At 40.2% G+C, this 13,915-nt stretch overlaps 1 protein-coding gene across 5 annotated transcripts in view; it reads right to left on the bottom strand.

Moving 5' to 3' along the window:
• The window catches only part of ZDHHC18 (zDHHC palmitoyltransferase 18), a 33,606-nt gene extending 20,274 nt beyond the window's left edge, over positions 1-13,332 (bottom strand). For all 5 annotated transcript variants that reach the window (XR_004590688.3, XM_034413570.3, XM_087876948.1 and 2 more), the window contains exons 1-6: positions 12,682-13,332; positions 8,241-8,401; positions 7,255-7,404; positions 2,129-2,266; positions 1,410-1,458; positions 523-625 (exon numbers count right to left, since the gene is read on the bottom strand). Coding sequence is in view for 4 of the 5 variants with exons in the window: in XM_034413570.3 (XP_034269461.1) it covers positions 523-625; positions 1,410-1,458; positions 2,129-2,266; positions 7,255-7,404; positions 8,241-8,401; positions 12,682-12,935 (855 nt within the window). In the remaining variant the exon portion in view is untranslated. The remainder of the gene's footprint in view (positions 1-522; positions 626-1,409; positions 1,459-2,128; positions 2,267-7,254; positions 7,405-8,240; positions 8,402-12,681) is intronic.
• Positions 13,333-13,915: the final 583 nt, after the last annotated feature.

Raw genomic sequence — 13,915 nt, forward strand, 5'->3', positions numbered from 1 at the left:
ATATATTTGCATATATATGTGTAGGAAGTCAGGTTACAGAACTGATGCCATAGGTGTCTGCTATAAGGTCCCCTCCCCCCAAAAGAAAGACAAAACATGCAAACTCATATTTGTATCCTGATTATCAGATACAGGTACATAAATGACTGGGTTGTGGTATCGCTTGCCCTTCCCACCACAGATATCTTGAAACATTTATTAATTTAAGTAAAGGCCAGCTGTTCCAAATCATTGGCTATACCACCTAGACATTATGGGAGGCTATGAGTTGTCCAATCTAAAAATTAGAATATTATTCAAATCTTTTCATTAGAAATAAAGGCCCTTTTTCCTTATTTTGGAATGCAGAAATGTCTCTCTTTTCACCAACGATAAATGTTATAGCCACTGTGCTTTAGAACAAAACAAAGCAAGAATATTTTAAACATAATCTTGTGCCTTTCAAGAAACCGATTTAAAGCTGTCATGATGGCTATTTGGAATGTTAAACTTCTATTCACTGAAAACAATATTTTTACTCACATCCTCATTGGTTGTCAAATTGGAGGCAATTAAGTAAGTGTGAAACCCTGAGAGGCCAAAAATAGACCAGACTGAAAAAAAACAAATCACCAATTCCAACAGAGTAAATTAGGAATTAAGGAATAATACTTGTGACTGAGGAGCATTCATTTTGCTGAAGTTCTGCCAAAGTTTTACTCCTACCAGTAGTCACCACCCACCAAATGCATCTGAGCCACTTCAGCATAATTTTTTAAGGAAAGATGATATACAAATAAACCCAAAGACATAATTAATGATACAATAAATTCATCAGGGGAAAATGTATTCTGCACTTCAGGACAAAGAGTCCCCAGCTGTTTTAATACTTTGCTATTTAATCCTATTTAAAAGATTTTCAAAACGGATTTACAGACAAAGCTAAACCATGAGCAATAAAGCAAATGATAGCCACAGAGTGAAACAGTGCAACAACAGCACAGCTACAAGTCAAGTTAAAACACAGATTGAAAAAACCTTGGGGAAATCAAAAAGTCCCCATCTGGCTTTGAGATATTAAATTTGAGACAGGCCTGCCTCAGCTAATCATCACTAAAGGATGACCTCTACAGAGGGCACTGGATTTTTATTTTTACGGTTTTTGAATCACCAAGTTGCATGGACCAAATGAATACCAGATTTTAGGAAACACCTGCCAAAAGGGAAGGGGGACAAAAGGTCTGGGAGAAAGTCTTCTTCATTCCCTAGATCAGCCAACTCCCACTTTACATTCTCTACATGTGTTAGGACTGTCACTCCCACGAACTGCTCAGATTCCCATTTATGATCAATTCTTGTTGAATACATTCAAAAAACACTATCAAGGATTTTTAAGTGGAAGAGGGAAGAAACAGATATTGAAAGGATATCTTGCTGGTGTTGTTTTCAAAACAGTGAGGAAATCGTTTCCCTGGGAGCCTGCAAAGCAAACAGACATTGAGATAAAGGAAGGAATTTTTTAGAGATTTTTTTTTCATCTTGCCTTTATTATTGTTATAAATAACTCAAGGCGGTGAACCATATCTGATATTCCTTCCTTTTCCTATTTTCCTTCTCTAACCACAAAAACGTACAGAAGATTAAACAGTGCTGATCCCCAGCATCTCAGATAGAAAAGAGGTTTTGAGCCATACAAGTAACTCCCTCTTGAAACTGATTTTGTGAACTAAAGATGTTGTAATCCAACATGCTTAGATTGGGAAAGGGTTAATATATAGGATTGCTCAAATTTAGTACATTAACAAATCTATTCAATGTTATTTTTGTTACAGATATTTATAGTAACATCTTTGTTTGGCTACTGTATGGCACACATTCGTTTTTTGATTTATTTATTTATTGTAGGTATTATTATTACTTTCTACATATTTAATAAATGCCCTCATTAAAAATACTATTTGACAGTTTTTCAGGAGATTCCTGGGTTTGTATCTGAGGGTTAGGAGGGGCCAATGTAGATTTGGAATGGGAGTTCATGCATATCTATTCTAAATAATTCTTTCTTCAGTTGTGACTTAAGACACAGTGAACTTCCTCACACTTTCCTAGAGCTCTGTGACATTCAACTTTGACAACAGGCTATACTTACGCAGAGCAAGGTGGGTGATGACACAAGCAAAGATGAAGGCAGTTAGGAAGGAGAGAGAGAGGATGAAGGCATAGAAGAATCGATAGTTCCGCTTCCCCACACAGTTGCCTACCCAGGGGCAATGATGATCAAATCGTTCTGAGGGGAAAAGGAACAAAAACACAGTATTAAAGGGAATGACATTTCACATGCTCAAGGAGGATATATACCGGTACTTGGACTGTACATAATATGCCAATCTGGGAACAAATTGTTCTAGGAATTCAGAACTCTTTGACTGTTTTATTTCCATCTTCATTCACTCCAGAACATGGCACTGCAGGTTTATAGTTTGTTAATCTCTGAAAGCAACTTTTCTGGATCATAAGTAGTTTGAGATGTGCCAAGGATGGTTTGGCTCACTTTTATTTGGTCCAATTTTATTTAGAAAATTACATTCAGAACATCAAGAATCACTTCTGCTCCAGAGAATTTATTTTAAGCATTATACAACTGCCAGTACAACAGTATGGTCCAAAGGAGGTTCACTGTGACCTGGAAGGAAATGAAAAGTTTTGGAATTCCCAAAATGATATTTTCCCAGATCGACACTCTTTGTACACATCCCTCATGTATTTTACAAGTGATGCAGAAAACAATTTTAGAGGATGAGGGTAACCAATGGTTAGTGCTGGATTCCAAAGGACCCCATTCAGGTCTACGGTCAGTCAGTCAGTCAGTCAGTCATGAAACTCACTGGGCGACTTTGGGTCAGTTATTTGTCTCTTGCTGTCTTACTTATTTCATAAAGTTGCTGTTAAAATAAAATGGGAGGGGGACCATTGTATATGTTTTTTTGAATTCTTAGAAAAAATGAAATGTAAACATTGCAAACAAACAATACATTAGGATCAGGCTCTCTTTTGGTAATGTGTATGTAATGAGAGTTCTAAAATATTAAATGAGCCAATTTGGTGTGATTAAGACCTCATGCTAGAAACTGGGAGACTGTAAACTCTAGGCCCACCTTAGGCACAAAATCAGCTGGGTGACCTTGGGCCAATCATTCTCTTTTAGCCCTAAGAAGAAGGCAACGGTAAACCATTTCCAAAATCTTGCCAAGAAAACTGAAGGGACATGCCCAGGGACCCACCAGAAGTCAACACTCACTCAAAGACACAAAAAGAAAGGAATATGAAATAGCCTGTGGTTTTTAAATTTTCTTTTCGCTGATAGCAATCAACATTAGCTTTTCTGCTGAAATATCAACAAGAAGTTTACTGAATTGAGATCTGACTACTAGCTTTAGGGAACTGGTTACCATTGTATTAGAATGAGAGACACATAACTGAATGAAAAGGGAATGAAAAGTTCATTCGCACAAGTCATTCAACCAGAGTTAACGTGTTTGTTCAGAAATTAGGATGCCAGATTTACTTGTAATGCATATAATACTAGCTTCCCTCCAGTATTGAACTGCCAGAAATAGACTGCAGAGGACACTGGGGACAGACAAGATAATAGGCAGGAGGATCAGTTCTAATATGCGTTTCTCCAGAAACCCAACTCGCAGATACGTTCATCAGATTTGTTGATGTAGCAAACAACTAGGAAACTAATTATTTGCAGCTTACAAAGCTATGCATTGGCAAACCTTTGGGGCTTAGGAGTAACAAAGAAGGACTAAGCATTTTAGTAAAATGGAAGCATTCAGGATGCTGAAACAATAAAGTGAAATAATTCTTTTCACTAAGTAGGGAAATGACAGTGTCAAGAACGAGTTGGCAACTAAAGGTAAATAAACTAGGAACTAGAAAAGCATTGTGGTTCTTTGGGCCATGGTGAAATTTTTCCCAGAGGATCACTTTGGAAAAAATGCAGAAAGGCAGAACAATTTCGAATACATCCAAATCAATTCAATGCTGGGATACAGCAAAGAAAGGTCATTCATGAATATCAAGAAAAGGATATATATCTACCGGTATACCTGAGTTATTATTCTACTTTTAAAAATAGATTATCTTAGCTCCCTGACATCTCCCCTTTTCCTTGACACTCCTATCCACATATTTGGAAAAAATCAAAATGCTATGATAAAACCATTAGAAATTTCAATCTGCTTGACAACTGCCAACATTTTGATGGGAATATTAATTCATTTATTACATTAATTTATTAATTTATTTATTTGTCACCCATCTCATTGATACTTGGCGGGGGGGGGGGGGAAGAGGCTTATAATATAATAAATGTAAAAAAAGATCTAGAAAACAATTAAAATGAGAAAAATGGAATAGAAAAACTAAAAAGCAAGATGATAGGTGGCCTGGAGCTGATCTTCTCTGCCTGATCAGCAACCCCAATGCAGCAGGCACCTATCAGGACCCCAGGCCAAATAGCAGAGTCACATTTTTAGGCTCTTCCAGAAGGCCAGGAGTGTGGGGGTAGACCCCACCCCAGGTGGGAGAATTTTCTAGAGGGTGGGGGCCACAGCAGAAAAGGCTTATCGCCTGAACCCTGCCAGCTGAAATTCTTTGGCTGAAGAGATCCAAAGTAAGTCCTTTCTTCTGGAATGAGTGGGATGGGCTAGTCCCATCAGGGTGAAACAGTTCCTCAGATATCATGGACCCATATGAAGGATGAAAGCAATTATCCTATTTTTCGGACTATAAAAAGCTCTGGACTATAAGACGCACCTAGCTTTGGGGGAGGAAAACAAGAAAAAAAAAATCTGCTTCTCCTTTGCCTCCTAGCAATTTGCCTTCTTGCAGCAAACAGCAAACAGCTTGGCCAGCTTCAGCACAGCCTGATTAGCACGATCAGCTGATTGGCGGTTGGATCAGCTTCCTGGAATACCGCCTATCAGCTGTTCCAGGCTGCACGGATCACCACCTATGAACTCATAGATAATTATTCAAAGTCCTATTTCCATCCCACAATTTCACCTTTCAACAGGTAAATTATTAGGAACTTGATCTCAAATCAGTCAACATTTGGGTATTATCAGCTCTGTTAAAATGTGTATTTCTCATTATATAGCATTATTACAGCCAGGCAAATTGTTTCAAGACAAACATTAGCTATCTTACTTATTCAAGAAATGTCAATGCCATTCAAATTGTATGCCAATGCTATCCAAACTTTAATTTTATCCGCTCTATTTGCAGTTTATTGTGTGCTCCCTTAGATACTCTCTCTTCCTTTTCACGATCTGCTTAAAGTACATTGAAGAAAGATATTATACATGTGCCTAAACAGTTTACCATTTCTCATAGCAAAACCTTTTTGTTGGCTTTGTCAGATATGCCTGTCCTCTCTTGCTAGGCAATTTAATCTAACATAGGTGTAGTCATATAGCTCTTGAGTCAATAACTGTGTTCGCTCTATTGTTTAAAACCATGACTATACATGAAATTGGCTGATAAAGTAGATTTCTATTCAGATTGGATTCATTAAAGATAACTCACTGCCCTCAAAAAGAGGGGAAAATGTCAATTCAAGAATGCAATGATCTACTTCAAAAGTAGACTGCCTCACCCACACCTTCCCCTTGCCCTAAAGAGTGATACATCCTGGCAAGGTTTAGTTTTTTTGGGTGTGACCACACTTTGGTTCATGTCTTGATATGCCTGTAACTATTTTCCCCAACTAACATGTGCTACAGGAATATTTCATTATTACAAATGCTTCAAGAATGAAAGAAATGAACATCTCCTTAAAAGTGGAAATGGCTTGCTACTTCTTTGCTCTTTAAGTTTTCAGTAATTCTCATCATTCTTAATATCTGCCTGTCACTTATCCTTGCTTGCAGCCACCAAATATACCTTAGCACATTTAAAAATTCAGTTACCAGTGCCATACATTCATCCAGTCACCTTTTCTTCCCAGTGGAAGCTCTTTAATTAATATAATATATTCATATTGTGACCATATACCGTTTCCCCGAAAATAAGACCTAACCAGAAAATAAGCCCTAGCATCATTTTTCAGAATCCTTGTAATATAAGCCCTACCCCCCCAAAAAAGCCCTAGTTAAAATGTTTGGTACTATATTTCCCCCAAAATCGCATTGTAAGCCACACTGAGTCTCCGGAGAAGGGCGGCATATAAATCAAATCAATCAATCAATCAATCAATCAATCAATCAATCAATCAATAAAAATAAGACCTAACCAGAAAATAAGCCATAACGCGTCTTTTGGAGCAAAAATTAATATAAGACCCAGTCTTATTTTGGAGGGGGGGGAGAGACACGGTAGAAAAGCCAGATATACCTTATATCAGTGGTGAAATCCAAATTTTTTTACAACTGGTTCTGTGGGTGTGGCTTGGTGGGTGTGGCATGGCTTGGTAAGCATGGCTTGGTGGGCATGGCAGGGAAAGGATACTGCAAAATCTCCATTCCCACCCCACTCTGGGACCAGCCAGAGGTGGTATTTGCTGGTTCTCTGAACTACTCAAAATTTCCGCTACCGGTTCTCCAGTACCTGTCAGAACCTGCTGGATTTCACCCCTGCCTTATATCATGTACTTTCACCATTACAGCACCTCAGCAGAGAGACATAGGCTTTCCAATCTGAAGTAGGTACTCTTTTTCAGAGGGATGTTTATTGGGGTGGCAATTTGTTTGACAGACAAGTAGAAAGAATGGTGATTGGGAAAGAAAAAAAAGAATTAACCAAGTCTGAAATCTTGCTGATCTTGAAGCAAAATCATACTCAGCGCCCTTTATTCTTCATTGCTCAGACTTTTCTAAATATTCTCTTGCAGCTCAAAGAAGGCAAGATTCAAACTTTACAATATTACACTCACGCATCCAGGCATATTTTTGAATAGCAGGCACCTTTGGATATTATCACAAGAAACCTTGATAATCCTCTTTTTGAATCACTGTATGTGAGTTTGGGAAGTTTCTACCTGAATAGGAAATCTTTCTACTTAGGAAATACTCCTAAGCACAAGCAGAATGAGAAACCCTCTCTATTATATTCAGAATTATCCTCTGAGGAACAATCAAATTTAAACAAAGAACATACAACACAAAATGTGAACTCAAATGCTTCTGCATTCAACAAAAGCAGAAAAATAACTTAATGGAAATGATAATCCTGATTGTTCACAGGATAAAAGTCTCACTCTGATCTTACCAACACAGTTGTCACAGACACTGCAATGGGAAGTCCTGGGTGGACGGAACATTTTACACGTGTAGCAATATTTCAATTTCACCATATACTTGTTTATTACAACTTCCATGGTTCGGGCAGGTGGCCGATAAGTGGAAGTGCCGAGGTTGTCTGTGAAATCAAAAATATTCACCTCTTAGACTCATCCAAGATTTGACTAATACCAGACTAAAGCAAGGATTGAATGCATATTGATAATCTTCTATCAAGTCTCCATCTAAACTAAGATCCAAACAACCCATCCACATCATTCATTGCTGTCTTTCTGAAATGATAGCATGTTATCTGAACTGTAGCAGGCCACAAATGAAAAATAGAATTCACTCCTGAAGCAATTCTTTCAGACTAATATATACAAATATGTTAATCCTCATATCTAAGCACTGTTATTATGATTTCTGAGATGCACTATAGTGGGATGTTTCAAACAATCCGTATTCAGAATCATTCACTTAAAGTTGGTGTAAATCAATTTTAAAAAGGCCAGGAAAAAGGATGTTTAAAAACTACATTACCTCAAAAATTAAAAGGACAATCCAAACGGACCTTTCTTCATTGTTTCTGTTAATATCTCTGTAGCTACCACTTTAAAAATATGAAAAAGTTGACTGATCATATGTCATTTTGTGAATATGATATCTCTAGGTTCTATATACTATGGTTATATAAGCCTGCTGTAAAGTTTAAGCAAAAGAAAGAACCAGGATATATAAAAGTTTCAGAAGTAAAATGTGTAACTATTAGATTATGGATTCCTATCAACTAGTCAAAGACTAATTATTGGAATTAGTCAAAGACTAAAGCATAAAATGGCCCTGATCTGACACGACATGCACACTTTCTATAGATAATTTCAAGAATGAAAATGCCAGGGTGACAATTCTGGATAAATACCATTAATAGCATCCCTTATATATTTTTCCATAAAGAAATGCAATAAGCCTCACCAATCCATTTCTCCAGATCTGCAGCTTCACTGGGGGTGGCTCTGGGCAAAATACCGGGATCTCTGAAGCTGGTTTGTAGCAAACAGCTGATGACAAAAAAGAACAGGATGCCAGCAATGATAGGAATGGCCATGGTCAAGTTATGAGCCAGGAATGGACAGCTGAAAAGTAAAGAAAACATTATTTAAACTGAATTTCCATTTGTCACACTAATTTTCCACTCATTGCTTGGTTTCTTTTCCTAGCCAAGCTGCTTCCTTCAACTAACAAATATTATATCATAACCTGCTTAGCTCTCTTAAAACTTTTAGGAAAAAGATACAAAGATACCTATCTCACAGACAGGATTTATAGCATATTTCTGGGATAAAACTTGCTAAATGCTTTCAGTATATACTTGTTCAATGATGTAAGTCTTTCTCAAAAACAATACTATATAGATAGCACTTAGAGCATTTTTCCCTTAACACTGTGCCTAACCTAGAATCTCCCACATTATAGTTTAATTTCAGTTCACATAGTCAACTAGGGTTCTATTGATTTTGCAACTGGGTTCTTAACAAATAAAACTAGATCTGACTGTATTAATAAGAGATACCATTCTTTGAATTGGCTATGTAAAAACAATTTTGTGCACAAATCTGAGGAACTCTACTACTAGCCCATCCACCCAGTCAAGGAGTTCAGGCAATACAAGTTTATAACAGCCAACAGTTTCAACTGAAACGTAAAGCCCAATTTAACAAGCAGGGGTCTCATGCCTAGTGTTCTGTGGGGCAGTGCCCCTAAAACTTTCCCAAATATGTCAAATGACAACTGCCAATTCTCCCTACCCAAGGTTGTTGACTCCACACCTGAAACCTTCTTGCAATGCAAGATGTCTTCACTATACAACATTCTAAAACTGTAAACTTTAGTTTTTAAACAGCAGATACAGTATCTTTCTCCAAATGCTTTTTCTCTAGAGGGAAAGAAAATATTTGTTTCTTGTTTTCTCTCCATGTTTGAAGTGAAACATTAGGTATTTTGGTGACATGCTCTAGGGAGGCCAAACAATACTAGAAGATGTCAGCTTTAAAATTTAGACTCTAAACATTTTTTATGCTGTTTTTAAGATTTACTTATGTGATTGTAATGCTCCCCATCTGTCATATATTCTCAAAGTTACAGCCAGAATTGTGGTTCTACCAATCACTTAATTTTAGGATATGACCAAAGAAGAAATGTCAATGTTAAAATGTTATTTCCAGCTAAATGTTGCTCTGAAAGGCTAGTCTTGTATCCAACTAAAATAAACTGCAATTAAAAAATATTGTCTGAAAATTCTAGTCTTTCTTAATCCTCCAGATTATAAAATTAATCACAGCTCCACCCAATTATATGCTGCCATTCTTTCATTATGAACTTTGAAATGTATTTCTTCAAATCAAGAAAGATTTGCTTCAACCAGTTAGTCAAATCAGCTTGGATGCTGTTTTTTAAATTAGTTATAAATTATTTAAACCCTTTGGAGTAAAAGAAAACCTAACATCAATGGTTGTATTTATTTTTTATTGTCCATTAAATACTTGTACAATAAAAATTCGAAGTTCTGTTTTTGCAAGATTAACCTGAACCTATGACTAAAATTCTCGATTTTAGAGACCTTAAAATCAAAGGTTTCTAAAATATATAACTAGAGTTTTGGAACAATTAATGCTATATCTTTAGCCAATAATTTGCTGTAACTTAATGATCCTCTTGATTAACGATGTCCACTTCCAACTGTTTCACATAAACAACTATATAATGGGATAAGATGCCTTATTTTGTCTGAACAGTCACTTTCCTCTTAAATTATCCTTAATTGGAGGACTATTCCTTTCAGGTTTGTTTATTTAAACAATTTGTATAGCTGCCCATTTTATAAGCAAACTTCTGGACAACTTGCAACAACCATAAAATTACAAAAAACAAACTAAAAAGCTAACACCTCAATCATCCTCACAAGGTGCCCCAGCAATCAACCGCAGACTCCCATGACTCTACCTGGATGAAGAGCCAGGTTTTTATGGCTTACAGGAAAACTAAAAGGGTGGAGGCCTGTTGGATTACTGGGGAGGGGGCAGTTTTCCGTAAGATAGGGCATGGTTCTTAAGTACCAATAGATGCCAACATTTCATGGAACGAACCTGGAATCTGCCACTTATCTGATCTAATGGGAAGGGCAGTTACAGTCTAGCAAATAACCTGGTCCCATGCCACTTAAGGCTTTAAAGGTAATAATCTGAACCTTGAATTGCACCTGGAAGGAGACTGGAAGCCAGTGCAACTTGCACATCAGGGAAGTAATCCAGGCAAATGTAGGGGCGTAGAAAGCTGTGCCTGCTTCTACGTTCTGGCTCAGTTGTGACTTCTGGCTCAATTGTGGCTTCTGGGTGGTCTTCAAAGGTAGTGCCATGTAGAGCACATTGAAGTAAACAAAACAGAAATTGCTAAGGTGTGAGTGACCATGAGGAAAGGCATCTTGGTCCAGGAAAGAATACAACTGGCATACAAAAGAAGTTTGTGTAAATGTCCCTCTAGGCAGGACTTCCACCTGCTCTTTGAGCAGGAACCATCAGTCCATTGTGTACTAGAAAAGTCCAGGGGAGTGTAAGTCCATCGACAATCAAAGATGATATAGAACCTTGGGGACAAAAACCCCAAAGTCACTCTGTCTTGCCAGAGTCCAGTTGAAGTAGTTGAAGTTAGTTCCTGCCCATCTAACCATCACAGCATCCAGGCAATTGGTCAGCACTATGATGTCAATTGCCCAGTGGTGGAAATGTATAACTAGGTATTATCAGTGTACTGATGATGCAGCATCTCTTGCCAGCAAACAATCTCACCTAGCGGTTTCATGTAAATATTAAAGAGGAGAGAAGAGAGGCTTGAGCCCTGAGGGTTCCTGTATTACAATGGTATTGGGCTTCATCTCTCCCCCCGAAACACCAAATGCCCACAGACAATGGTTGAGTTTACTAAATGTGTAAGCTAAGACCAAGCAATCCATATTGCAGGTAGTCCTCGACTTACAACAGTTCATTTAGTGAATGTTCAAAGTTACAATGGCACTGAAAAAAGTGACCTGTGACCATTTTTCACAGTTACGATTGTAGCAGCATCCCCATGGTCAGGTGATTTACATTTGGATGCTTGACAACAGGTTGCAGTGTCCTGGGGTCATGAGATCACCTTCTGCAACCTTCTGACAAGCAAAGACAACGGGGAAGCCAGATTCACTTAACAACCGTGTTACTAACAACTTCAGTGATTCGCTTAACAAATGTGGCAAGAAAAATTGTAAAATGAGGCAAAACTCCCTTAACAAATGTCTCATTTAACAACATAAATTTTGGGCTCAATTGTGGTCGTAAATTGAGGACTACCTGTACAGCTTTCCATGTTGCAACGTATATGATTCCAGCTAGAGTAGCAGGTGCCAATTACTATACTGAAATTTCCTTCCTCTTGAAATTATCAGTTATAATGATTGAATATAGGGTATATGTGAAAGGCTAAAACAAATCTAACCCCACTGCAATTCAATTCTAATGTAATATATTTACCACCGAGGACTAGATTCTAATCTGAAGCAACAGGTTCTAGTCCACAAAAGCGTATACCACTAATCCTTCCATTCCCCACCATCAGTCAGAGCTGAAGAAGCTTCTTGGGAGGAGAAGCGAAACGTCTTCAAAGAAAAAAACAAGAAAGTCCAGTTGCCTTTTGAAAAAAAAGCACCTTTGGGACAACCATGACCTGGATGCCTGAGAATCTCCATAGACTTCAATTTCTTCCTGCTTTCCTCCCTCTCCTTCCTCCCTCCTTCTCTTTCTCACTTCTTTCGTTCCTTGCCCACCATTCAGCCAGAATTGAAGAAGCTTCTTGGATGAGAAGCGAAACATCTTCAAAGAAAAACCAGAAAGTCAAGTTGTCTTTTGAAAAAAGCACCTTTGGGACAACCATGACCTGGAGGACTGAGAATCTTCCTAGACATATGCCATTAACTTAGCACCTTACTTAAAAGCCTTATTGACATGACAGGATCCTGAGTAAAACATCTGCAGCAAATCTGGCTACACTCTTGTTATGACCTTACCTAGGAGGAAGTCCCAGAGAATTCCCTGTTTGCCAGGAAACCTTTCCTTGCAGTAACACATTTCAGAATGTGGGGTGCTGTGCTGTCCATCCCACTTTGGTGGCTTCCAGATGGGCGGGGACCACAACAACCAGCATCCCCGGCCGCGGGAGGGAGCCTTTTCGGGGAGTTGCAGTGCCCACCGATTTGGAGACCACCTTATTGGGGAAGGCAGGAAAAAAGGAGGAGGGAGCGACCTGAGGGAGGCATCGTCCATAAAAGCGACGCGGGAGAAGATGATTCACGCGCCCCCCACCCACCCACCCACCCGCGACTCACTCGAAGGCGAAGAAGAGGCCGCTGGTGACCACAATGAGGCCGACCGTGAGGAGAAAGACGCTGCTGTGCCGCGCCAGCATGAGGCGCCCGCCACAATAGAACCGGTTGCGCCCGGGGAAAACCTCCCATTTGCGGCGGGGCCGCGAAGCCAGAGTCGCGGGGGCGGTGCTGGTGGCTACGGAGCTCGGGGGTCCAGATGCGGTGGGGGCAGCCGGGGTGCCCGGCGGGATCTGCCGATACTCGCAGTCCTTCATGGCGGTGATGGTGATGGTGATGGCAATGGCGGCGGCGGCGGCGGCCTCCCCCGCGTCCGGACCCCCGCGGGCGGCGCTACCACAGCGCCGGGATGGCAGAAACCGGGCCGCTTTGCCTCTCCGATACAGAGAGAAGGAGGGAGCCGAGCACACACGCGCTCCCCACACCCGCCTTCCCAACGCGGCCCTCCCGGCGCAGCGCCCCCTCAAGCCGGCCGGGAGCCCGCACTGCAGGGCCGCGACCCTCACCGGGCCGCTCCCGCCAATTCCCCTCAAGAGGCGGGAGGGGAGGTGGAGGGGGGGGGGAAGATGCGCGCCACAGAGAACGCACGCGCGCGTGCCCGCGCTCCGGCCAGAGCGACCGGCAGGCTTTCTTCTTCCCCCCACCTCCTACGTTGAGGTACCTCGCGGACGCCGCCGAGATATAATCGGAACTCGTTTGCTGGGAGGACCGACGGGGCCTTCGGCCTTCCGGATTTTGTAAACTCTTGGTTTAGAAAAAATCGGTTTGGGAGGGAAATGGGGGTTCCGTTTGCAGGATTCGTTGCTTTTGATGGAGATGGGAGATTAGTCTTCCCCCCCCTTCCAATATTTTGAAGTTGCTTCCAGAATAAAGAAAGATGAGGCACCACATCTAATACATATTATTTCACTGCTTATTTCATAGACCAGGGGTCTCCAACCTTGGCAACTTTAAGCCTGGCGGACTTCAACTCCCATAATTCCCCAGCCAGCAAAGCTGGCTGTGGAATTCTGGGAGTTGAAGTCCGCCAGGCTTAAAGTTGTCAAGGTTGGAGATCCCTGTCATAGATCACTGTACGCTGTACAGGTAGCTTTCATCTTACAACCATTTCTTTAGTGACTTTACAATGGCACTGAAAAAGTGACTTTTGACTGTGTTTCACACTTGCAACCGTTGCATCTCCAAGGTCACATGATCAAAATTCAGATGCAACTGGCAACTGACAGGTGCAGTGTCC

The sequence above is a fragment of the Pantherophis guttatus genome, chromosome 10 (assembly GCF_059756535.1).
Source record: "Pantherophis guttatus breed Tessera chromosome 10, ASM5975653v1, whole genome shotgun sequence".
Classification (NCBI taxonomy): Eukaryota; Metazoa; Chordata; class Lepidosauria; order Squamata; family Colubridae; genus Pantherophis; species Pantherophis guttatus.